Source organism: Pelodiscus sinensis, chromosome 2 (genome assembly GCF_052426305.1).
Source record: "Pelodiscus sinensis isolate ZL-2025 chromosome 2, ASM5242630v1, whole genome shotgun sequence".
NCBI lineage: Eukaryota > Metazoa > Chordata > Testudines > Trionychidae > Pelodiscus > Pelodiscus sinensis.
In genome coordinates, this window is record NC_143053.1 from 37379375 (window position 1) to 37405373 (window position 25999).

Below are 25999 nucleotides of genomic sequence, written 5' to 3' on the forward strand. Positions count from 1 at the left end.
GGCTCCATGCAGCGCTGCAGCTTTGAGATGCTGCTGAGAGAGCCTGATATCAGGCTTCTCCCAGTGTTTCAAGATGGCAGCAGTGAATAGAGCCGGGGACTCAGCTGCCTCTTTGAAACACTGGGAAGAGCCTGACCCAAAGCTCCATGCGGAACTGCCACTTTCAAGTACTGTACCCTGTTCTTTCATCCTCCCTTGATGCCTCTTTCTGATAGAGGCAGCAAAGGGGAGGGGCAGCAAAGTGGAGGGAGTAATAAGCATTTGCTTATCAGATGGTTGACTAGTCATTCATATCACTAGTTTGGCAGAGAGGTTAGGTGTGGAGGGACTCAGGGCTGAGGTAAGGGCTTGAGGTGCAGGAGAGGGTGCAGGCTCTGGGATACGGGTTTGGAGGGGCTCTGGGGTGGGGCAGGGGCTTGGGGCAAGTGAGTGGGGTCGAGGAGGGGATTGGGGGTGCAGGGTCCAGGCAGTGCTTGCCTCAGGTGGCTCCTGGCAGCAGAGTACTTGTGGGGTGTCCGCCTGTGAGGCAGAGGGACGTGCCAGTGGCTTGTGGGAGCTGCCTGCCCTAGCCCGGCCGCAGCGCGGAGCAGACTTTTACCCGCCCAGTCAGTGATGCTGACCAGAGGCACCGGGATCCCTTTTCCACGGGTTATTCTGGCCCAGAGCCTGGCACCTACCAACCCCACCCCTGCTGCCCGGCTTTGCTGCGCTGGGGTTGGTGGGCCGGGGCAGGAACGCTGAGAGCCACTGGCCCAACCCGTGAGCCCGTCTCTCGCGGAAACCCCGTCGAGGCAGGGGGGCAGCACCCGCCCCTGTGCACGGGGCCCAGCAGCCTCCCCCCAGGGCCAGCGCCGGGCCGAGGCCCCTCGCACTGCGGCCCAGGGAGCTGAGCAGGCGGCCTCCCGCCAGCAGGTGGCGCGGCCTCAGGCCCGGCCCCGCTGCGAGCGCCCCAAGAAACAGGCCGCGCGGCGCTGAGGCAGGTACCGGGACGGCGGCGGGAGCCAGGCAAGGCCTGCGGGAGGGGACCCGGCGCGGGGCCTGCTCCTTTCTGAGCGCCCGGCCGCTTGGGGACGCGGGGCTGCCGGGGCGGGGGCAGCCTAGGAGCCCGCACTTATCTGGGGGCAGCCGGTCGCCACCCACCGTCCGGGCGGGGACCCCGGCGCCGCTCGCTGCTGCGGAGCTGCCACCCCCTGCCCAGCCCGGGGCGCCGCACGGGCCCGCCGAGCGGTGTTCTGAGCCGGCCATTCCCATCCAGGCCGGGGCAGTTACGGGCGATGCCGGCCAGAAACGTGCCTGCCCCTTTCGCAGGTAATCGCCTTGGGGCTCAAGCCTGACCAAGTAATGGCTTGTGTGTGTCCCCGGACCCACCCTGGGCCAAGACCTGTACACGGCGTAGGCCTCGCTACAGGTACAGGGGAAGAGCCCAAGGCGTTATGCAGATGCACGTGTTGAAAAACAGCTGTGATGCTGCCTAGGCGGCTAGGTAGGTTCCCACTGTGATGTGGTAGCAGAGTTGATGCCTACACTGGGGCATAACTGACTGAATTTTAGTACCTTCGCGTCAGGAACATCCCTGACAAATTTGAGCCTAGCCACAAAACTGTCAGGATGTGAGAAGACTAAAATACAAACTTTGCATAGCTTGGGTGATGTAACTGTCTACAAATATTTGAAGTGTCACTATGAAAGTGGCAGGAGTAGAGAGACCTTTAAAATGAAGGGGGAAAAAACTAGAAGTAATACAGGTTGAACCTCTTTTGTCCAGCAACCTCAGGACCTGACCAGTGCTGAACCAGAGAATTTGCTGACCCACAGGAGGTCAGTATTGTCTAGCAGCATTACCAACCCTTCTACTGCTTACTGGGCTCTTAGAATACATTTAGAGGTAAATAACAGCACAGAACACTAAGAGCCAGGACTCGTGACTGTAAACAAACTTTTGGGGACTGTGGGAAACTTGGCCACAGCCAGATGTTCACTTATCATGGGTAACTAAAATCATGCTGGACCACAGATGTTGCCAGACCAGAGTATAAAGGACTAGAGAGGTTCAATCTGTAGAAGGAAAATGAGTGAAGAAAAAAATTCTCTGACGGTTAACCTTTGACTTACAAAGCAAAATGAGCAAATCTATAAATATGCACAGCTCAATTTAAATACCCAAATGAGTGTGAAAGATGTAAACATGTACAAGAAAATTAAGTGTGTAAATTGTAAGGAGACAGATGAATTTTCTTTTTGTTCCACCAAAAATATAACTAATGACATTAGGGTAGAATTAAGAAAATGTGGTTCATCAGGAACAACTTACTAACAACAGTGAGGTGATCTGTTAGACTGAAATAGTTTTTGAAGAGAAATGGTAGATCTCATTTTAAAAGATACTTCCCTGAGCACCAGCTCTTGCCTGCCAACCTGTGCGTACGCACGCGCTCTCTCTCTCTCTCCCTCCCTTCCTCTCCTTGCTGCCGCTGGCAGGTAGCAAAGCAGAAGCAGACAGATCCGTGGGGGGTCACGTATGGAGAGCTGGCTGAAAAGCTGGCTCCTCATGCGTATCAGCTCCTGCTTCTCCCCCCTGCCTCTGTGGGAGGCAGCAATAGGGAGAAAACAGCTCCCATGTGTACCAGCTTCCACCTGCCTTCTCACCCTCCATGCTGCTGCCTCTCTATCAGAGGCGTCAGTGGTGGGACAGGTAGCGCCATGGGATCTGGTACTCATGGGGAATTCCCACCTGCTCCCCATGCTACTGCCTCTGTGGGAGAGGGTAGGCAGCTCCATGGGAACCAGAGTGCATAAGGAGCCAGCTCCCTATGGGCACCAACACCTGTATTCCCCCTCTTCCCGACACAGAGGCAGCAAGGGTGTGTATGTGCATGTAGTCATTAGAATTAACTGATAAGCCCTTTGAAGTAGGAATAAGAGATCCTTCGGAATAGGGCTTTATTCCGGAGGATCGGGCCAGTCTAGACGCTTTTTTCCGGCTTTTCCCCAAGCCGGAAAAAAGCGGCGGACATCTTTATTTAAATCCCGCGGGGGATATTTAAATCCCCCGCGGATTTCCCTATTCTGAAGTTGAAAATTAGCATGCCCCTTTCGGAAAAGGGACCAGTGTAGACGTAGCCGGTCTGTTGATATCCGCATTCACGGATGCAGATATGAAGTGGCTGTCCATAGATTTGCAGGGCTCTAGATATAAAAATGGAATCCACATCTATCCGTTATCCATCAACATGGTACACAGATATCTGTATCTGCAGGTATCTGCTGATACAAAGCGGATATCTGCAAATTTGCAGGGCTCTAAGAGTGTGGATTTTGCACATCCTCCAGTGATGTAGTTATACTGACACAAGTCTGTGATGTAGACCAAACCTAAGACAATTTTAGTTCCATGTTCAGATTTGTTTCGTTTTTAAATACAAACCAATAAGTTTTATTATCAGGCCGTATGTTCTGTATTTTTAATATGCTATGAAAGTAATGCAGTGTTTGCAACACTAATATGGAATCATGCTAATGTGTAAGCATCAAAAGGTGAAATTGACTGGATGCAAGTTTTGTGACTTCAAGAGAATGGCATGTCGGGGGGAGAAAACTAACAATACTAATGTTAGATTTTTAATATTTGTACTAGTCTAAATTGTATTAGCTCTACAAGCTAGTTATTGTAAATGTTATTAATCTGATAATCTCATACATAAGTACGGAATGGTCCTGCAGTGGCAGAGGAATGACCAGATGACTGAATGAGACTTTCACTTCTAAATTTGGTGAGCTAAATTCTGCTGTATTCAGCAATCCTTTCACATTGACAGAGCAACATAAAGGGCAGCCCCACCCACCAATGAATACTCCTGCTGTAAGGCTTTTTCCTTCAATGGTATAGAACTGCCAAAATAGAACTAAGCTGCTTCCGATGCAATGTGACTTTGTGATCACAGTAGCTGTAAGTGCTGTGATTCTTTATTTTGTGTACATTTTCTAACCACTCTTTCTCATGTTGGTATGAATTGCCTCTCAAGGCATTTTTAGGAGATCTGTTTGTTATTCATTCTTTTGGATACTAGCAATTTTAGGGTGTTCTAGTTAGTTTAAAGTTTAATTTTTCTAAAGCAACTGTCATTTATATCCGTTCCTATCCTGAAAATTTTATAATCCAATACACCAATCCTGCATACATTTATGTGGTGCTTAACTTTATGCCTTTGTCAGTAGGACTACTCTGGTGTACAATTAAACATATTGAGCCTAAAAAGGCAAATTGCATGTGAAATGTGGTGGGAGAAGGACAACACACACACACTCATTATATGTGGGATGTGAATAGTTAACCAGCAAAGGCTGAAGGACCCCTTGCCTGATGCAGGCATGATGCTGTTCTAGCCCAGCAGTGGGAGGGGTGAGGTATGTTTCAGCCTTACTGGAGCAGCCCTTGCCTGTGATGGGTCTGGGCTGGCTGGAGCAGTGTGCTATGGGTGGGGACCACTCCAACCCAGAAAGGCTGGAACGGCCCTCCCCCTGCTTCTGTTTAAGCAATTAATTGGTTAAACATAACTAGTTAACTGATTAAATGGGATTTTACTAGGGAAGTTAAATAGCAGTTAGGAAGCTAATTGAGTAATCGATGGAAATTCCATCAACTACTCAAGTAGTCAATAAGATGATTTGCTGCAGGTCTGTTTTTTAAAAGTAGTAAGAGCCTGGTGGCTCTTACTATATTTAAAAAGCAGAGCTGCAGTGGTCTGGGACCAGGAGCAAGCAGATTTTAACCCAGCTGCCCCCAGGACCTGCTCTTCCTCCCCCACCCCTTGCTGCCTCTGCCTAAGCTTATCAGATAGTCGACTACTTGCTTACATCCCTAGATTTTACACCTCTAATATATAATAAACAATTGATCACTTTTAAAGTTATTTATTTAAGATCAGGTAAAATATCAGTTACCCTGTGATGGTACATCAGGGTTCCCCCTGATCCTGCATCCTCGTAGCAGCCAGAACAGACTCTGCCAGCCAGTAGAATAGAGAGGGTTTATTGCTTCTCCAGGATACAGCACAGCATAAACGTGATGTGGTTACAGGAGTCAGGGCCAGAATCCCTGAGACCCCTTGGGTTAGGGGGTCCATTGCCCCCTCAGTACACAGCTTAGTCTGTTCCCTTCATGTTTCCCAGCCAGAAACTGCCTTGTTCCCAGACGCTGCCCCCCAGCCAAGTGGCTGTCTCCGCCTCCCTTCTTTTGTCTCTCCCTTTGGGAAGAGATTTATCATCTGGGACTAGGTATCTGGGCCAGTACACATGTGGGTGAGTCAGTGGGAATCACACATCAGCACAGGGGAACCCCGGGTTACAGAGCAGACAGCACCCCCACTACGTCACACCCCCATTTATTAACTGTCTCATTATTTGCCTAACCTTTTTGGTATTGTGACAGAAGTGCTTTGATAGCAGCAAACACTGCACATCAGCAGATATTGCAGGTTGAATGGTGTTTTTGTTTTGCCTGGACTTGCTGTGCTTTCTGAACCTTTGGTTTTATGTAATTTACTGAATATGTTGAGTAACTTAACAGAAAAAAAAACTCCAAAATGTTAAATTTAAAACTAATTACGAGAACTGCTAGCCAAATGAATGCACAGGATAACTTTCTTTTTAGGGGGAAAAATGCTAACTTTAAAATAATAGGATAAATGCCCCAATTTAAGCCTAAACCTGAGAAGGAGCCAGAATTTACTAATGCACATTGCCAAAGAGCAACAGTTCTATGTCACCAGCCCTGATGATCTCCCCACCACCACCACTCTCAGCACATCCTACCTACTGGCAGTCCCGCCGGTTGGTGCCTCCTTCTCCTTTTCCTCCTGCCCACTGAGATCAGCTCTTTCTCAGTGGGAGATACTTGAGGGGAAAGCATGGGTGTGACAGGCTCAGTGAAGAGGGTAGGAAGTGGCAGGATCCTAGGGGAAAGGTCTTAGGGCAGAGCTGGGGGTTGAACAGTGAGCACCCTCTGGCCCAGTGGAAAGTTGGCAACTGTAGCTCCAGCCTCGGATTTGATTCCTATATAAAGAGCCGCATGTTAACTTCTGAAGAGCTGCATGTGGCTCTGGAACCACAGGTTGGCCACCCCTGCCCTATTTTGTGGCCATTTGTTTAATTAAGGATTGAGTTAATTTTAATTAAATAAGTTGCAGCTTAATTAAATAAGTATAATTTTATTTTACTTCTCATATGCCTATTATTTTATTGAATATTCTTACACCCAGGGAAGAAAGTATGATTTCAGTTTAATCAAGAAAGGTGAGGCCATTCCAGAAAGGCTCTGCCTTTAAAATAATTGTCTACATTTTTATTTAGCTTTTTAATAGATGCGACTTAGGATGCAGTCGTATCATTTGTGTTTTAAAAACACATCATTGACTACAAACATTTGAAAGTCTGGGCATTCACAGTCCACTGGCAACTGGGACAACTTTTGCTGATGAGTGTGGGGTGCAAAGGTACCAATTTTTCTAGAATTTGTTTCATTTTTTATATAAAAAAAATAGTTTTGTACCTCTTGCAGTTGTGAACTGAATGTAAAATCATAGTTGTAGTATTTTCCTGAGTTTTCACAAATTTGCCTAGAAGTGGAGTAGAATTAAGACACTGGTCACTTTCGTTGTTAATATTCAAAATCCTGTAAATAGCAGTGTAACTCTCAAGCATCGTGTCAAATGCATATTTCTTCTGCCTGGAAAAGCTATATTGTCATATGAAAGAGAGAGAGGGAGGAAGAGAGGGGAAAAAAATCCAACACTAACTGACCGAGTAGGGGAAGGGTTGAGTAGCAGAGACACCTTCTGATAGCCCCAAAGATTATTTAAGGGAGGAGACATTTCTTCAAACTTCCAGCATAGAGGGTTGAGCTTCAGATTTTTCAGGTACTTCCCTAATCAGCAGGAGGGATGTGAAAGTGTAAAGGTGTAATGGTTAACCATGAGCCTGGGCTCATTGGTTAACCATCATAGTTACATGCAGGCTTCTGGTATGCATGAGGAGCAGGCTTAAAAGTAGACTTCCCATGCACCTTGGCTCCCAGGGAGTGGGTACACGTTTACATAATTAATCACATTTGAACATTCCTCTTCAGCAGATGATTATAAAAGATGGAATACTTTGTTAGAAATTCAGGAAAAAATCTAGCCTAGCTGTAGCAAGTAATCATATATATAGTAGCCCAATGTCTGTGACTCTATAACGCTGAAATGCTGGCTGTTCCCTCTGGGCGGCGCTATTGCCTCCCACAGTGGTGCTCGGCTGACTTCTGCGCACTCAGGAGCAAGCAGCATAAACGGCCGTTTGGGGTCCGCGCTCTCTTTGCAGCACAGGGATACTCCCGCGTGGTGGCCTGGCTGAGCAGCTCAGAAGTCAGCCGAGCACCATGGCGGGAGGCAACAGCGCCGCCCAGAGGGAACAGTCAGGGGGCAGGGCCTGGATGAGCGTGCGTCTCTGACATCAGGAAAGGGCGCTGGATTCAAAAGGAGGAAAGCGGAGCAGACACAGAGGACACGGAGGAGGCAGACGACAGCAAGAGAGAGAGAGACGCAGCAGGAGAAGGAGAAAAGAGAAACAGAGTGAGAGGTGGGAGGGGGAGAAGAGAAAGAGATAGAGACGGAGAGAGAGGCAGGAGGCGGACGAGAGCTGAGAGGGAGGGAGGGCGAGGCAGACAGAGGAGGAGAAGAGAGAGAGAGGCCGTTTGCGCCACTTGCTCCCGTCCGGCAGCCTGGCTGAGTGGCGCAGAAATCAGCCAAGTGCCATGGCAGGAGGCGAAGGGGGGCGGAGCAGCGACGTGCATGCCCAGGGGGTGGGGCCTGGACGAGCGTGCATCCCTGACAGAGACATAGGAGAACGGAGAGAGAGTGAGAGGCAGGAGGGGGAGAAGAGAAAGAGAGAGACGGAGAGAGGCAGATGGTGGAGGAGAGCTGAGAGAGAGAGGGGGATGCAGTAGGAGGACGAGAGAGATGGAGCGAGAGACCGGAAGCTCAGGAGAGAAGACCGACATGGAGGAGAGACCTGAAAATCCCATCTTATGATGGGCTAATTGGCTAGTTATTCTAGAATAATGTCCATATGGGGGAGTTATAGTTGGTCATTTTCTCCATACATACATATAAGCACTATGTTAACCAGAAGAGCCAGGATTAATACTGTTGTGGTGGTAGGAGAACTGAGGGCAACAGGCAATCTCTAATAAAAACAAAAGTAATTGAAACAGTTTTCATAAATTTTGGGATCTTTGGTTTGCAAGGGTTTTGAGGATGCAATTTAGATAGCAGAAATTAAAGTGAACAATTTAGTTGAGTCTGTGTCTACAGACTGCTTCTTGCTGTAACCTGATGACTGGAAACTTTTTGTTTTGTGTTCCATAGCAACTTCCTAGATGGGTGATTCTTTTGGAAGCAATTAAGATGTGAAACTTGGGCAAATAGCTGTCTCTTATAATCCTGTTGAACAAGTTATGGATGAATTCCTTTAGCCTGGAGAACAGGAATTATTTTTAACTTTTATTTTTTTTCTTTACTGATATTTTTTCTAGAAAAATTCAAAACCACCAAAAGTATTACTGAATGAAGAAGACATTTAAATTTCCTCAGCAATAATTATTGACATGAGGGGAAAGAAATTTAAACACTAGGCTATTGATTTGTATGTTTAGCTTCTGTTTTTTAAATTTTGGCACAGGAAAGTGTCCGTGCTTAGCATCAGTATGTACTCATTAGAAATGTAGCCTAAAAATGTTTTGCCGTTATATAATTTTATGCCACATGATGTGGCATGCCCTTGCATAATGTGATATTGTGTAATAATTTAAAAAAACATTTTACTTATAGAAACATACCCACTTCTTAACAGATGTTCTATTTCAATCCATCACATATTTAGCTATAATATACATTGCCAAAACTATCATTTGTGTGTCGGTTGTATAGTTAGAGCCATAAATCAGATGGTGTCAATTTCATGGTCTTCAGTATTGGTAAATAAGCATATTAGTAATAAAGACCTATTGTGAACAAGCACAGCAGTGCATTTCTTATATTTTTAAAGTTGTTACTAGAGAGTATAAAAAACTATGGATGTATAATGCACACTTTTAAGATGGCTTCACTAACCTACGAGTTTCTCCAAACTGACCTGATTTTGTTTATTTTGTTTTAGCCATTAAATGGGGCTGAGTGTTGTAATTGCCAGTGAGGCCACTAAAGCTTATGAAGTGGCTCAGAGAGACTAAATGTATGGGTAAGAGATTTTAGGTAGAAAAATTTAAGCAGAAATGTTCAAATGGAGGTGCATGCCAAATTGGAATCCTCCTAGTTAGAGTATGGCAAGTGATAGACAAAAAAGAGAAGAAAAGGGCAATATAATAATACTAAGTTTGTGTGTCTGACTGGTTTATAATTCACAATATGCAACATTTTGCCAGAGGTACCCATGACACTCAGGTCTGTCGCTGAAAGGCAATAATACTGTATGTCGCTCTGTTTTAGTAATCTCAAGGTATTAAAGCTGTTGACATATGTAAACTGTTCTTCTGTAAACAGAGAAAAGTAATCTTGAGTGGTTTGAAGTAAGGTTGTAAAAGCGTAACAGTTCAAATGGATAATGGATAAGCATCAGCTTATGGGTTTCCATTACAGTTACATGTGGGGCCCAGCTGTCATCCTGTGCTGCGGGCTCTGCAGCCTAAAAGTTATACTGCAGAGCCTGCAGCATATGTAACTGTTACGGTTTTTAGTGGTTACACGGTTACATTTTTACACAATTGTTTACATCCCTGGTTTGAAGGAAACTAATCTTATCTTGAGAACCCATGGCCCAAATCCAAGCCTCTAATATCAATAGAATGGGATCAAAGACCAGGAAGGATAACCGCTTTTAGCATATTTGATTAGAGATGTTTTAGTACAAAGCTTTGGTATGACTGGACAACGCACTCTGGTTTTAGAAGTAAACAGATCAAAGAGTCTTGTAACTGTTCTGCAAAAAGTTACTCTCTAGCTGTTCCATGAGTGATTTTGGATTTCAGGATCCCCTTTAATCCACCTAGTAATTTAAACTTTTACTAATATATTTGCTTTCAAGAAAACAACAAACACAAGCAATAAGAAATAGTAAGGGAGTTGCATGCTGTTTGCTTCAGCTGCATGTGAACTCAACAGGTCACATGGTGGCGCCATTCATCCACATACAAACAGCATTTAGGCAATTGGAGAATAATTTACTTATTAAAGAATTGATTTCTGATGGACAGTTGCTCACTGGCACTTGTCTCCTATTGCATAAGAAGCTGCAGCAAGTTCAAGCTGAAATGCATCATCAAGAGCTAAAAATAATTACCAGTAGCTATTAAAAAAATGTTGCAATGACCTTGAACTAATTGCTGGAAGTACTTGTTTAGCATTCCTGCAGTATACTAGTGAAAAGAGAATTTGCATAAAGGTTTCTAAGTAGGAAGATATTTATACTTATGAAGAGTGTAATTCAGTAACATCTCGTAAAAACTGAAGTATTCGAATTTATGGCTTAAGTGATTTCAGCCTTTATATGGAGGTTAAATATAGAAATATATGTTTATATTCATTTTCCTCAGTTATTGTATCCAATTTCTGTGAGACAAAAGCAGTGAATTAAGACTGTAAATAATTTGAACAGGCACATTCAATCAACATGACTGTAAATTATGCTCCTCACCGAACACTCCCTATCTAAAGGATAAAAATGGGAAAGGTTCAGAAATGTTTTTTAAAGACCTCTGTTAAACAGCAAAATATTCTGAAACAAATTCTGTCTGTAAAAAGACTTTGGTGCAACTGATTTTCATGCATGTGGTTGGTAGGGAAAATATTTGTGAATTCCCTCGTGAGTAAAGCTCTGATACAAAGTAACATTCTTTTCTGCAACAGAGCAAGATCTGATTTTTTTTTTTTTACAGCACATTCATTATACTGTACTGGGAGGCAGTGTGGCATAGTGGAGAGAGCACTGGATAGAAATAAGAAATCTGGGTTCCGTTCTTGGTTCTGTTGCCACTGACTTACTGAGTGTCTATACAAAGACACTTCCACTTGCTGTTTTTCTGTTTAGCAACATGTAAAATGAGGATAACTATATTTACCTCCTTTGTAAAGTACTTTCCACTCAATTGATGAAAAGTTTTTCTCAGTCCATGGTATGGATGTTAAAATGTTTAATTTTGTAAATGTGTAACTGCTGTACATTGCAGCGGTTACATGTTTACACACAGAAGAGCAGGCCTGAGCACCAGTTCCTGCATGCCCCCCCAAGTTGCTGCCTCTGTGAGAGACAACGCAGGGGGGAGGAGGCAGATCTGCAGGAGTCAGTGTTCTGGGGGAGCTGCTTTTAAACTGGCTCTCCGCAAGCACTGGCTCCAGCACATCTCCCTCCCCCACCTCCCCGCTGTATCAGAGGCAGCAGTGTGTGTGTGCGGGGGGAGAGGGGGCAAGTGGGCTCCGTGGTAGCCAGTGCTCAGGGAGAAACACTGGCTCCTGCATGTCTCCGCCCCCCCCCCCCAGAGGCAACAGTAGGGGAGTGTGTGTAACCATTAGGATTAACCGATGAGCCCAGGGTCATCGGTTGATCATGTAAATGGCTATACAGTCATCTCTCTAGGGTACAGTTGATATTAAAATTAGGATAGTATAATTATAAATCCCACACCCCCATGTTTAATATTGGAAAATGGGAATGATTATGTCTAAGTTTGGTATCTAGAATATTCCAGTTCTAACCTGGATTTTCAGTCCCAGTTAGTGGAAAGGATTTAACACTTGAGTCTCTTCAGTGTGCAGCAAATAACATAGGTAGTGCTGCTTTTGCACTGCCAACAACTCATACATTCCATCTGAAAAAACACAAAATGATAGCAGGCCACTAAAAATGATCATCTCTGTTGCCCCTTGGTACGACATGCCCGCAACATGGAAAGAGGAACTCTTGGGAAAATAGGTGAAGGCAGAAGGAAGGGAAAATGCCAAGTGCTGTAGGTTAGCGAAGCGATCTGTATATTTTGAAAGGTATTCGGAGCCCTCTGTGGGATTGGTTCTGGCTATCTGGTAAGTTACTTCCCACAACAATTCTTATTTCACTGGAATAGTGAAACTAATCCAGAAAAGAAGAGGGTGTGAGAGAGCAGGAGACCTTATTTTCAGAGGAGCTGAATGTAAACTATGGAATTCTCTCCCTAAACAAAAATGATAATAGATCTTACCATTTTCAGAACTAAATACAAAACGTATTTGTTCAACTTAACTTTCCCTTAATTTCTATATACCATAGAATTCACATGCAAACACATCCTGTAAACTCACCAAATTTCTCCTGTTTACCAGGAAGGGGGATAGGGCCATTTGTTTCTATTTTTAAATATTTAAGAGGTACTATATACAGCAGTGATGAAGGAGAGGTCATATAAGTACTGAGAGAGTGTTCGTGTGCTTTTGTCTCGTGGATAAAATTACATAATTTTAATTTTATTTTTATCTTGCATGCACATATAAATAGGGCTTGTTTTTGTCTCACTGTATTTTTATATGTGATCCCAGTTGAACAGGAAACCTCACTTTCAGAGGATGTGGGCACACTGCTATAGCAAACTATTTATGATGGATGCTTAGTTACTTTTTAAAAAAAGAGAGGCTACATAAGCCAGTGTCAATTAAATATTGCAGAAGTGCATGACAAAAGAGTGGAAGATTATATGCAATTAAGAAATTGATGAATGAATAGCTCATGTGTAAACTGTGTACCACTTGCATTAACCTCCCCATGTTTTCCATCAGAGTACACTGACTTGTGGACACACCATTAATATCCTATTGCTGCTAGTCAGAATATTGCCAGCAGTAATCACTGGCACTTTGACTCTGGGAGTCAGAAGTAGTCATTAATGTTGGAAAGTCTCATTGACGGTTACCATATGGTTGCAGAATATTGATCTATTTTAAAAGGGCAAAGGTAATATCAGTTACTCTTGTTCATTTTCTGAGAGATGGCGTGAGTGTTCCCCCCCACAAGCTCTCAGAACTGTTACATTACAGGTGGTGCTGATTGGGTGATTTGTACATTTTAGCCCATCCTAACCAGAGATCCTAGTTTTTCTGTGATTAAAAAATCTCTGATAAAAATCTGTGATTAGATTGCAACACTAAACTTTACTTTCTCTAACCACAGTGTGGGTAGGTATGAGTTGAACACAGTCTTTTACTGATAAACAGTAGAACCCCATTTTTCTGAGTCTCCAATATCTAGCTCTCTCTGTAACCAAAAGCGACAAGGAGTCTTGTAGCACCTTATAGACTAACAGATGTATTGGAGCATAAGCTTTCGTGGGCAAAGACCAACTTATTCAGATGAATCTGATGAAGTGGGTCTTTGCCCACGAAAGCTTATGCTCCAGTACATCTGTTAGTCTGTCAGGTGCTACAAGACTCCTTGTTGCATTTGCAGATCCAGACTAACATGGCTACCCCTTTGATATTTGTGTTAACCAAGTCACCAGCTACCTGGGAGTCGCTGAACCCTGCTACTTTCAACCCCAGGCTGTTGGTTGTTTGATTAACATATAGAGTTGAATGATAGAGGCTGAATGATGACATATAGAGCTGAATGATGGGTAAATGGGGTTCTACTGTATGTAAATTTAAAGCACATTCAAAAATCAACAAGGGGAAGATTCTGCACATTGAACAAGTGACACTTTCAGAATATAGTAGTTAGTTAATATATGATTTCTCTACAATACTAAAGATTCTCTAAAAACATAAATTCTGCATTTTTCTGTGGATCCCTAATCATAACTAATATTTTTGTGATGAGTATGAGAAAAAGGGAGAACCTGTCCCCATGAGTGGTCCTGTCTCATTTACGATCTAGCCATTTCTTTGTGTCTCCGTGGCACTGACTGGGAGCTGCTTTACTTAGCTGTTCTGATTTCTACATATTGAAAAATACAAAGAGGAAAATATCCACTTGCTGCAAAATAAAATTACACACAGAGTTGTTAAATTCCAAACTTACAAGCAGTATAAGATTTCACAAATTGTGCTAGTAGTGTGATTTGACTTGCTAACGATAATTCCTCCCTGCTGCTTCTGCAGTATCTTGCCTAAAGGGGCACAAAAAATTAAAAGTAGTAGTAGTGTTGACATAGTAGTAGTGTTACAAGCAAAATTACAGATATCAGGCTTCTAATAAATACATGTAAATGACATTTACAGCCATCTAAGTTTAATGATCCCAGCACTGTCCTCCAACCTTTGAAAGCAAAATCTTATTTTTTTAGAACAAGTGAGTTTTTTTTATACTGTTGATATGTTTGTGCTACTTGAAGATTTGAAAGTGATTTAAGGTATCTCTAATGTACAGCTCTCTAATCTGCAAATTGCATCTTTTGGAGGTTGGACATGTCAGCTTTCAGGGACAGTTAGCGTTGAAGAAGATACAGTTGTGCTACTTTAATTTTGAAAGGGAAACAGGCAAGAAAATTTAGATTGCTGTAGAGTCCTTGTCTTGCAACTCACCACAGTTCTTGTAATATTTCAGTTGGAAGTACCAGATAGGTTCTGTGTTCTTTCAATTGCTCTGTCCATATTTGGATAAAATGGAAGCAGTTAATGCCCTCAAGGAGCAAAATATTGTTTGAACTATCTTATGGCTTTCTGTTGTTAGAGGTGATTGTGGAAGAGAGTGCTTTCAAGTAGGCACTAAATTATCCCCTACAAAAATAATACTTATGGACTCAGAATGTATTCTGCATGGGGGCTGAATAATTAAGTCATTATTTTTGTAGCTGTTAATAGCTAGGAGCTTATTCCCATCTCTCCCTCTTCCAAGCCTGAGATAAGTCAGTTTTGTCTCTTGACCTAGACAAATTAAACTATATTTTTGTAGCAGAATTAGTCCAGATGAGAAATACCAATTTGTGAGGGGTAAATAATACCTGTTAATTTGATTAGACTAAAATATTATTGTCTCATAATCAAAAGAGCATTTAAAATCAAGGTTTATGTAGTATAGGTATTGTAAAATGATTAATCTGGAGCATTAGAAAAGAGCTATAAAGCATGAATGGTGTAAACTCCCCAAAAGCAGAAGTCTTAAATCTAATTCTTTGGCTGATGGCCATATTTCCATTCTTCCAGCCAAATGAGTGTGCTTGGATGGGAGGATGCCTTATATAGGCAAGAGAATGTAAGTACTTAAGTATGCTATTAAAAAAGGTCCAGATAGCTAATCAGAATCCTGTTATAATATGCTAGAGATTTGTCATGACCATGGAGTACTGAGTGTCCAAGATCCTTCATTTCTTCTTCATGCTCACTAGAAAAATTCCAATCTCAATCCTCTTTCATTTTATTTATTTAAATGTCCCCTCTCTGACTTTGTGATTCTCTACTTACTCCAGTCTATTCAGAATTTGTCTGGTAAAATCATTTTGCCTGCCCACTACCCTGACTACATTACTCCTGTGTTCAAAGCTCTCCACTGGTTACTATTTGTTTTCCACTTCAAGTTCAACTACAGTAAACTTCCGATAATCCAGCATCTTTAGGACCCAGGGGGTGCCGGATTATCAGATATGCCAGACTATCGGAAGGGGGGGCTATGATGGGTCTGGGGTGGGGTGGGGACTCTGCTCCAGGCATCCTGATTCAGCCGCTGCTGGTCAGTTACAGCAGCGGCTGAATCCGGGACACCTGAGGAAGAGCAGCTGGAGTGCTGCCGGGTTGGTCCTGCAGAGCCGAGGGGCGGTGCTGGGACCAATCCAGCAGCACCCCAGCTGCTCTTCCCCAGGCGTCCCCAAGTCAGCCGCTGCTGAAACTGATCAGTGGCTGACTCCAGGAAGCCCGGGGCAGAGCTACTCTTGCCCCGGGCTTCCTGGAGTCAGCCACTGATCAATTTCAGCAGCGGCTGACTTGGGGACGCCTGGGGAAGAGCAGCTGGGGTGCTGCTGGATTGGTCCCAGCGCCGCCCCTCGGCTCTGCAGGACCAACCCGGCAGCACTCCAGCTGCTCTTCCTCAGGCATCCCCAAGAGCAGCTGGGGTGCTGCCGGGTTGGTCCCGCAGCCCCAAGGGGCAGCACTACAGGACCAACCCGGCAGCACCCCAGCTGCTCTGCCCCCGGCTTCCCCGATTCAGCTGCTGGTCAGTTTCAGCAGCGGCTGAATCAGGGAAGCCGGGCGCAGAGCAGCTCCAATTGTCCGGCAGCCAGAGCACTGGTTCCTGATGGTGCCGGACCATCAAAAGTGCCGGAGCATTGGATGCCGGACCAATGGAGTTTTACTGTACTTGGTCCTCTTCTGTAAGGTCCTGAACAGTTCTGTTCCTACCTTCCTTCCAGCCCTCATAACTTTTTATCTTTCTCATGCATTCTTGCAAGAGTGAATCCTCCTGTGTAACCATTCTTTTCCTCTTCTCTCATATTTGCCTTCATGCCTATTCTCCATCATGTATGGAATATGGTCTTGTGAGCCACATATTCACTCTCCCCTCATTCAGATCTGTGCTCAAAACTCACTCCTTCCACAATACTGATTATCTCTAGTCAATCAATCTATTATCTCTGTCTATATATAAAAAAGTTTTTTCTGCTGGGCAACAGAATAACGTCATCACACTCTCATGCTCTCTGGCCACTAAAGCAAAAGCTGCCAAAGAGAGGTGGAAGGCGGGCGTAGCTAGCTTGGGGTGTAGTCCACTAGTATATTTTGAAGAGTTTGTTAGTGGATTTGTTTGTGCAAAATAAAATCATACTTCGTGATTACCTACAGATATCAAATTTTGCATAAACAATCATGTCACTTAAACACACTACTTTTTACACTGGAATATGCTGACTGAAAAGTTTAAATAATTATTTTTATTTTTCATCTGAAAAAAAGAACGACTATTATTATTAGAATTCATAAAAATATTTGCTAACAAAATTAAAATGAAGTCACTCATTCAACTATCATTTTACTGCAAAGAAAATGTTACTGTTACAAATCACAAAATAATTCCAATTAGTTACAGAAAGAGTAATGGAAGCTTTACGAGTTTCTCAAATTTACTATGTATGGTAATTATTCAATAAAATGAATAATGTTTGAAGTTGAAATGCTGCAAATTTAAAACTGTTCTTTTACTTCTCTTTTGCAAGCACATTACTAAAAATATCTATTACACGTACTTAATTTCTTGAACTTTCCTATAAGTGTAATCTACGCAAAATGACTTTGCTCGGTCAACAATAGGACTCACCTGCTAGTTGAATCATATTTCATCAAATAATAATTAGCAAAAAATCTATGGAGCAACCATTTCTACCTCACACTTTTAGGCTCCTAACAGCAAAGCACATGTTTATCTTTAAAACCTCTTGCTCTGATGGATATGGGGCGCTAATGTAAAAATTGCACCCACGGCACTTCTAGAACTTCCTTTAATTTACCTTTGTTATCTTCACATTGTCTGTTTTATCATTTTGTTCTTTGTCTAAAAGCTCTTCTAGGCAGAGACCTCATCTTTATAATTTGTTGTGAAACCCATGCGCCCCCCCCCCACCTCATGATACTGTATAAAAATGTTCTTCAGAGGTGGCAGAAGAATGTGATTTCCTGCAGAGAGTGAAGGAGTTAATGCACACAGTAACAATGAATTTTTAGCGGCTGTCACTATTGTGTATTGAAGTTCAGATGTAAATAAGGAACAGATAAATGAGAGGAAATCCCATTAGTGATTTTATTTATAGTAAGCAAATATCCCCGATTGATGTTACTATATCTGTTACTTTGAAAGTGTGTTTGTTCAATCCTGTAATCTGAATTATAAAAGGTGATTGCGCCTCCCCGCAAACAGAATTAGCTCACAGGCTGGACTCATCAGCTTTTCCTTTTTAATATAAAAATATACTAATATGTTCTCTTTCTCTGAGGGGTTTACCTAGTATCTTGCAAGTCATGGCAATGTTTTTGCAATCCTCTGAAAGAACAAGGCTATGCATTTCTGTTCCAGCAGATGTGAACAGCAATAAAAGGAGCATTCTCTATGTATCATAAAAGACTGCAGCATATTAAAATAAGCAATACACGATGATTTCAGAGTTTATATTCATAAACTACTTTGCATTTTTATTGGTGAAAGCATTTGCAAAGTATTTGTGTTGTATTTATTTACTTTGCTTCACCATCATTTCATGTCATTTTTAACTGCAGGTTTGCCACGTATTCCAGACAGAAGTGGAGCAATGTCCTATGTTTTTGTAAATGATTCTTCCCAGACAAATGTACCCCTCTTACAGGCTTGCATTGATGGAGATTTTAACTATTCTAAGCGGCTGCTGGAGAGTGGCTTTGACCCTAATATTCGGGACAGTCGTGGCCGAACTGGTCTCCATCTTGCAGCAGCCAGAGGAAATGTAGACATATGTCAGCTGTTGCACAAATTTGGTGCCGATCTACTGGCCACTGATTACCAAGGTAACACAGCCCTTCACCTATGTGGGCACGTGGATACTATCCAGTTCCTAGTCTCTAATGGACTCAAGATTGATATTTGGTAAGTTTGTTTTTTCTTTTTTTGCCACTTTACAGAATCACCAAAAATCCTCTAAAAGAAAGGGAAACTGAGTTATATAAGTGTCTTCTGCAGTCAATAGAAACTGCCTGCTAAAATTAAAAACAAAACAAAAAAACCCCCAGAACATACTATAAGATTTATCCAATGTTGTTCAGGTCCTTAACTCAGTTTTTGTTTTTCTTCTTTTAAGTCATTGCTCTGGGGTGGGGCTGAGGGGTTCAGGATGCAGGCTGCCCCGGGGAGAGAGGACAACCCCAGCTCTCTCTCACCATAGCAGCTTAGAGCCAGGTGAGAGAGGCCTGTCCGTGGCCTCCGCAGCAAGCATAGATGGCTGAGAGATATTTGTCCTCTGACTGGGGGACAGACAGACACACAAACAGATAAACTCTGAAATATATAGTAGATAGCTGTCCCTTTCCCCGCTCCTGCTCCTTGCTGCCCAAATGGGGTTATAGCTGTCCCGGTCCCCATCTCTGGCCCCTTATTGCCCCCCTGTTCTCATTAAAAAATATAACTGTCTCTGCTGCTAGCAGAGCCCTCCATTTCCATTGATATGAGAGAGCCACATTTTAGGCACATCCCATTGTCCTGACACAACCAAACTCTGACCTTGGTTTAAGTTAGGAGAAGAGGAAGCTACATACCAAATTTGGTGGTCCTAGCTCATACCATTTAGGAGGAGTTCTTGAACAGACAGGCAGACACGCTCATAGACCAACTCTCAAGTATATAGTAAATTATTCTTTCAAAAGTATTTTGTACAGATATGTTGCCTGACACAAATGATTTTCAGTAAAGTTCAATTTTTAAAAATTATATATATAAGAAAAGCAGATAGAAGGAGGGGATGTTGGGCTAGCCTAGCCCCTGAGTTAGCTAAGGCTCTGCCACCCTGGTTTGGCCAGACAACCAGAAGGGGGTGGATGGTATCACAGAATAATTTAGCATAACAGGGTTTTGTGGGGTTTTTTAAAATTCTGTACCACAGTTCTAATGCTTTAATTGACAGCTGTCTGAAAAGAAAACTGTAAATGTGTAACAGTTCTTCTGTACTCTTTGGGTGACAGTGGTGACTTTCAGTGCTCCCCCTTTCATTGTTTTTAAATATTGTATATTCTTTCTTCCTACCTCCCAGCAGCTGTCAGATGCTAGTGTCCAGACACAGGCACTCAAAATACCTAAAAACTATTATTTTGAGTACAGTTAGGTTAATCAGGGTCACATTGTTCTTAGAACATTCTGCACATGCATCCTAGCATAGGAAAAAATGGCAGTCAGCAATTATTGGTGGGTTAGGTCTTTGGTCCTGGAAGTATTAATTGGCCAGCCTGGGGTCATTATGTTTTTTCTCCCCTTCTTTCTTTATCCCAAGCGCATGTTTGCTGGCAGCTTCTAATCTGAAGGCAACAAATGCACTCCTGCTTTTTTTTTTTTTTCTTTTCAAAGCTTGCAGTAGGAGGATTTATCCATCTTGTATTTCATTTAATACTTAATATTCTGTGACTCATATACAATAATGAGCCATGAAGCAACTTAGATTTCAAGGGTAATTGTATGAAGTCTTATACACTGGTATAAATATGTTGTTAGTTTATTTTTGTCACGATAGCATCCAAAGGCTGCAATCAAGATAAGATTCCATTGCACTAGGTTTTTTGACTTTGTACCAAGAGTATTATACAGCTGTGTATTTTAAAAATAAATTGTACTGAATTTTTTCATACAAGTGTGGTTTTTCTTTGATTTTTTTATAACTAAGAGTAGTTTACTAGTCTGAAACTAGAGACTAGTCCTAGATATTTATTGATCTTATGCTTATGCAGATTCATCCTATCTTAGAATTCTCATTTTATGTGTTGTCTTCCCCATTTCCTCCTTTTTTTGGGGCGGGGGCTATTTTAGCAATCACCAAGGTGCAACACCACTTGTTCTGGCAAAACGAAGAGGAGTAAATAAAGATGTGATTCGATTGCTGGAGTCTTTGGAGGAGCAGGAGGTGAAAGGGTTTAACAGAGGAGCTCACTCTAAGATGGAAACCATGCAAACTGCGGAAAGTGAAAGGTATTAAAAGACAGATGTTTTCTATAAAAATAAAAACATGTATTAAAAGTATATCTTTATTGGTGGATCCATATTGTTTTCTGCTAGATACGTGTGTTGACATGTTTGTTCCTCAAAACGGAATAAAAAAAATATAAAAAATACCTTACCACCCAAATATAGTGCCATTTTGTTGGTGCAAGACAATCTGAAAATGAAATTCACTAGAAACTGATTATAAGCTGGCCCTTCAATATCCTGCAGCATTATACACTAGAAATTAAGGGTATGTCTACATTGAAATTACACACAACTGGCCCATGGCAGCTCACTCAGGTTCATGGTGCTTGTTGTGCTAGGGAGCTGTTGACCGTGGTCTAGACATTGAGGTTGGAGCCCAAGCTCTAGGACTCTTTTCCCCTCATAGGGTCTCAGATATTGGGCTCCAGCCTGAGCCCAAACGTAAGTCACCCCATTAAAAAACAAGCCTATTTTCTTTACATTTAATATCATTAAAATTTTACAGTCTTAAAAGGGTTTGGGCAATGATATGGATAAGATGACTATCCAGAGTTAGAATAGTTACTGCTAACAATTTTGGAAGAAATGTTATCTCATGCTTTGGGGGCTAAACCAATCTCTAACAACTGGAGAGAGATCTAATGTGGAGGAAATATTATCCTCATATCTACCTGCTCTGGGATTTCTTGCATCTTCCTCCAAAGTGTCTAGTGCTGGCAACAGTTGGAGACAGGACACTGGACTAGACAGGCCATGTATCTGATCCAGTGTGGCAATTCCTGTTTCCTAAAGGAGTTTTACATGTGGGAGTTTTACCATTGACTTAAATGGGGCTTGGCTTTAGCTATGATTTTTGAACTGATAATGTCCCTTTAAAACCTGTAACTTCCTTTCCTTTGTCTGACCTTCATTAATAGTCTCTTGTTTGATTTAGCAGGGAAACATGGAACTTGCATTTTGGAATTATAGATTTACAATTCAGGGTTGGCTTTTCAGACTTCTAGTTTCACTCCTAGCTCTTGGTAATATTTCCTGATTCTAGAGACTCTCAGAATACAATCCCCATCTGTCTCTCTCCTCCCTCATTCCCATCTATGCATGAAGCCAAAGGAGGATAATTGCTATTCCCTCTGGAAACACTGAAGTTCACTCTTGAACTGACTGGAGAAGTTTCTAGAGATCAGTGCAAAAGTGTTCATTCCCTTCGTGGCTGAGTTTAATCCCACCACCTCCTCATTCCCTTCAGTTGCTTCTGACTCACAAGCATAGAACATATCTAGATTCCCAAATCACATTTCTTCTTTTTTCCTTTGTGCCCTGTGTGATGCCATGTTGTGCTACACCTGGGCAGAACCCTCCCTCTCTATTTTAAAATAGAAAATTTGCTTGTATGCATAGCTTTAGTGACCTGTAACAATAAAAGGAAGCAACATTGAATGCTTTTGTTAGAAGAATTTCTCTCAGTTTTCCCAGAAGAGTTTTATTCAGGAATTTTTAATGTAGCTTTTAATTTGGTTGCAATAGAAAAATGCCACAGGAGTCTTCTTTAAGATGAGTGAGGTCTTTGGTTTTGTTGTGGTAGGTGTTTTTTTTTAATGATTTGATGTGGTAGGTTTTTTTTTTTAAATGAACACCTTTAAAAAAAAAAAAGATTGCATTTTAAGTTTATTTAACCCCTGGAGAGATTATGTATTATCTAGTTGGTACTTAATTAATAAGTAGACCTATATTATGCCAACAGATATTTTTTAAATAACCCTGTTGTTTTGTTAAGAAATCATAATAAGCAGGGAAGATGACTAACTCCTGTAATTGTGGGCAAACCATCATAGCTTTACAGCCAAGTAAATATTTAAAAAACAAAAAAGACAAGCTACTTTACAGGAAATGCCTGCAAATTTCTGCATACAGCACTGTAATATTTCAGTAAATTACTGGAGCTTTGTCTAATTATTATTCAGTGCTTGTACTCCACAATGAGGAAAAATGTCATATGAATAACACTGTTAACCAGAAGTGTATTTTTAGAAAAAAGGTTTACAAATGATTCTTCCTTCTAGGCATGTATTTCTGTCATCTTAATCGTATCAGAAGCAAGAGCATTTAAACAGATATTGCTAACTTGCTTTTATCTGAAATATTTTGTTCCTATTATTGGTACGGGATATGACCGTAATTGAAGAGGTATTGGTGAAAGGGGAAATCTGGTTTTACTCTGTTTATTTTGTGCCTTAACATCATGGTATATTTTCACTATACCCAAGTAGCTATTTTCACTGTATCCAGTAAGAGCCTGATTCCGCAGACACTTATGCTCATACATTGCTCATGTGGGAAGTCGTGGGGCTACTTAAAGGAGTAATGTTAGACACACATAAGTGTGTGAGCAAGACTTTAGCCAGTTCTGCTGATTTTGTAGTTCCTTCATACATCAGTAAAGGAAATAACTTTGCTGATTTTTTTAAATCATAGACTACTAGGACTGGAAGGGACTAGAGGTCATAGAGTCCAGTCCCCTGCCTCATGGCAGGACCAAATACTGTCTAGACCATCCCTGATAGACATTTATCTAACCTGTTCTTAAATATCTCCAGAGATAGGGATTCCACAACCTCCCTGGGCAATTTATTCCAGTGTTTGACCACCCTGACGGTTAGGAACTTTTTCCTAATGTCCAACCTCAACCTCCCTTGCTGCAGTTTAAGCCCATTGCTGCTTGTTCTATCCTCAGAGGCCAAGATGAACAAGTTTTCTCCCTCCTCCTTTTGATGCCCTTTTAGATACCTGAAAACTGCTATCATGTCCCCTCTCAATCTTCTCTTTTCTAAACTAAACAAACCCAGTTCCTTCAGCCTTCCCTCACAGGTCATGTTCTCTAGACCTTTAATCATTCTCGTTGCTCTTCTCTGGACCCTCTCCAATTTCTCCATATCTTTCTTGAAATGTGGTACCCAGAACTGGACACAATACTCCAACTGAGGCCTAACTAGCACAGAGTAGAGCAGAAGAATGACTTCTCGTGTCTTGCTCACAACATACCTGTTAATGTATCCCAGAATCATGTTTGCTTTTTTTGCAACAGCATCACACTGCTGACTCATATTCAGCTTGTGGTCCACTATAACCCCTAGATCCCTTTCTGCCATACTCCTTTCTAGACAGTCGCTTCCTATTCTGTATGTGTGAAACTGATTGTTCTTTCCTAAATACTACTCTGTACCCAAAGCAAAGATACTTTGAAAAAATAGATTATGGAATCATCTGCCTTGAAGGGTTGCTTGTCAATTACTGTATGTTGATTTGATGTATTTAGGGAAGGGTTCTTTTCTTATATGCTATTTTGAGATTATGAGTAAATACTGAAAACTTGAAAAATGTTTAATTTTTTATTTGGAGTATTTTTAGTTGTATTAGCAGGATTACTGTTATATTTTAAGGATGCATTCTTTGACTTGATATAATTATAACTTTAATCCTTCACAGTGCAATGGAAAGCCATTCCCTCCTTAATCCAAATCTGCAGCAAGGTGAAGGGGTGCTTTCCAGCTTCCGCACAACATGGCAAGAGTTTGTGGAGGACCTTGGATTCTGGAGGGTGCTACTCCTGATCATTGTCATTGCCCTTCTCTCTCTCGGAATCGCATACTATGTTAGTGGGGTGCTTCCTTTTGTGGAAAATCAGCCTGAATTGGTGCATTAAAGCAAATTAAAAGAGGCACAACAGTCTTTTCCTGAGTTCTAATTTGTATTTTGAGCTTTTATAATTCTTAATGCAGCTGTGTATACTGTTTGCCTTTTATATGTACTGCTTACCCTTTTGGAAGAGAGCTGCATTATTTCTGCCAGCAACACTAAATTCTAAAGCATTCCTAGGCTACCGCTGACATATCTTGATTTCTAATAAAAACGTATAGATAGTAGTCTATATTGATCAAATGTGATGGTTATAAAAAGATCCTTCATAAATAAATAACAATTTCTTGAGCATGAAAAATGTGACATTGTACAGAACCAAATCAGCTTCTTTTCCATATAAAAAAGTGAACGTTCTTTTCCTATGTTTCAGCAATTTAAACATTTTGTCCTGTATTGTTGTGGAACATTGTCTCATGCAGAATAACTGTGCTTTCTTAGAAACTACATTAAACAGTATTTGTAGTTTTGTGGGAGGATTTAATTAGAATGTAATTTTGGTAATATTGCTGTCAATTTCAGCTATTTTCAAATGTCACTAAAAACTGATGGGGCACTTGAGTTAAGATAATTCAGTGCTACAGTGAGTGTCTTAATATTTGGGACTTATGGAAATTTAAATCTGGCCCAATACAAGGTCTTTGTAGTAGTTAATCTAAGGTTATTATATATGTTGATTTCATACTCTTTTATCGAGAGAGGGTAAATATGCATGCAGTAATGTTGGGATTGTCAAAGGTGCCCACCTTCCATTCAGTTTAGTTGCAGTTAGGTACCTAGCTTCCTTAGGTGGCTTGGACAATTCCAGTCTAAGTAAATTCAGTAAACTTTAATATAATAGCAAAATGATTTTTAATTGAAAGCGTTCAGATTATTTTGCAATAATTTAGGATCATTTTAAAGTCAGAAATTACAGTAAATGCGAGTGGATATAAATATATCTTATTATTGTGTTAATAAGTTTCTGTTGTCTTTATTTTGTGGGCATTGACTGAGGAGACTTCTTCTGTTTATAGTAGGCTTCCCTAAATATCTGTTCTAAATTGCTTCTGAAGAATTGAGTTTTATTTTTCATTTAGAAGCTATTGTCTCAAAATGGTACAAATGCAGCAAAGAAGGAAACCTCCCAAATGAGTTTCTCTTCTAAAGTTTAGTTTGTTGTTAATCTGTTTTTGAATAGAGGAACATAAGCTATTATATATAAACTGCTTTCACTCATATAGGTAAGTTCATTTCTGTTAAGAATACTGTGTCATATGCTATATTAAATAATTATGTTTTCCATTATGCGCACTCAGTATCATTTGCAAATGTATTTTAAATGTGGATAAATGCCAGAAATAAAGGTGTATGAGTAAACATGTTGATTTTATTACTAATTTAGAATAGAACTAAAGATGTTATTTCATTTTAGTGATTGGCACTAATTTCTTTCCATTTTGCACTGACCACATTGAAACACTGAGTATTAAAAAAAGAGTCTATTTCTCCATTCCCACGGGTTGAGACATGACGGTTTGTGATGATGCAGGGCTTTAGTCAAACCTAGCTTTAATATACGTTGTTTTGAAGAATGGTTATTTTTTGGCTTGCTTGTTTTTTGGCCTTATTGGAATTATTTTGGTCAGTTGTT

At 41.4% G+C, this 25999-nt stretch overlaps 1 protein-coding gene across 5 annotated transcripts; it reads left to right on the forward strand.

Moving 5' to 3' along the window:
• Window positions 1-823: 823 nt before the first annotated feature.
• On the forward strand, window positions 824-25725 carry ANKRD46 (ankyrin repeat domain 46). 5 transcript variants are annotated; one of them, XM_075920274.2, is made up of 4 exons: window positions 824-976; window positions 18249-18591; window positions 20515-20673; window positions 24157-25725. In XM_075920274.2, the coding sequence occupies exons 2-4, from the start codon at window positions 18281-18283 to the stop codon at window positions 24371-24373; spliced, it is 687 nt and encodes a 228-aa protein (XP_075776389.1). In that variant the 5' UTR covers window positions 824-976; window positions 18249-18280; the 3' UTR covers window positions 24374-25725. The 5 variants fall into 5 exon arrangements, with proteins under 5 accessions (XP_075776389.1, XP_075776388.1, XP_006122478.1 ...); XM_075920273.2 differs by having other exon boundaries at window positions 862-1005; XM_006122416.5 differs by lacking the exon at window positions 824-976 and adding an exon at window positions 1012-1308.
• Window positions 25726-25999: the final 274 nt, after the last annotated feature.

What these genes read in the sequence shown, in the direction of transcription:
- ANKRD46 (XM_006122416.5), top strand. Translation starts at nt 1,275, where the DNA reads ATGCCGGCCAGAAACGTGCCTGCCCCTTTCGCAG. An exon ending in CGTGCCTGCCCCTTTCGCAG is followed by an intron (nt 1,309 to 18,248) that starts GTAATCGCCTTG and finishes TTTTAACTGCAG; the next exon opens with GTTTGCCACGTATTCCAGAC. An exon ending in GGACTCAAGATTGATATTTG is followed by an intron (nt 18,592 to 20,514) that starts GTAAGTTTGTTT and finishes GGGCTATTTTAG; the next exon opens with CAATCACCAAGGTGCAACAC.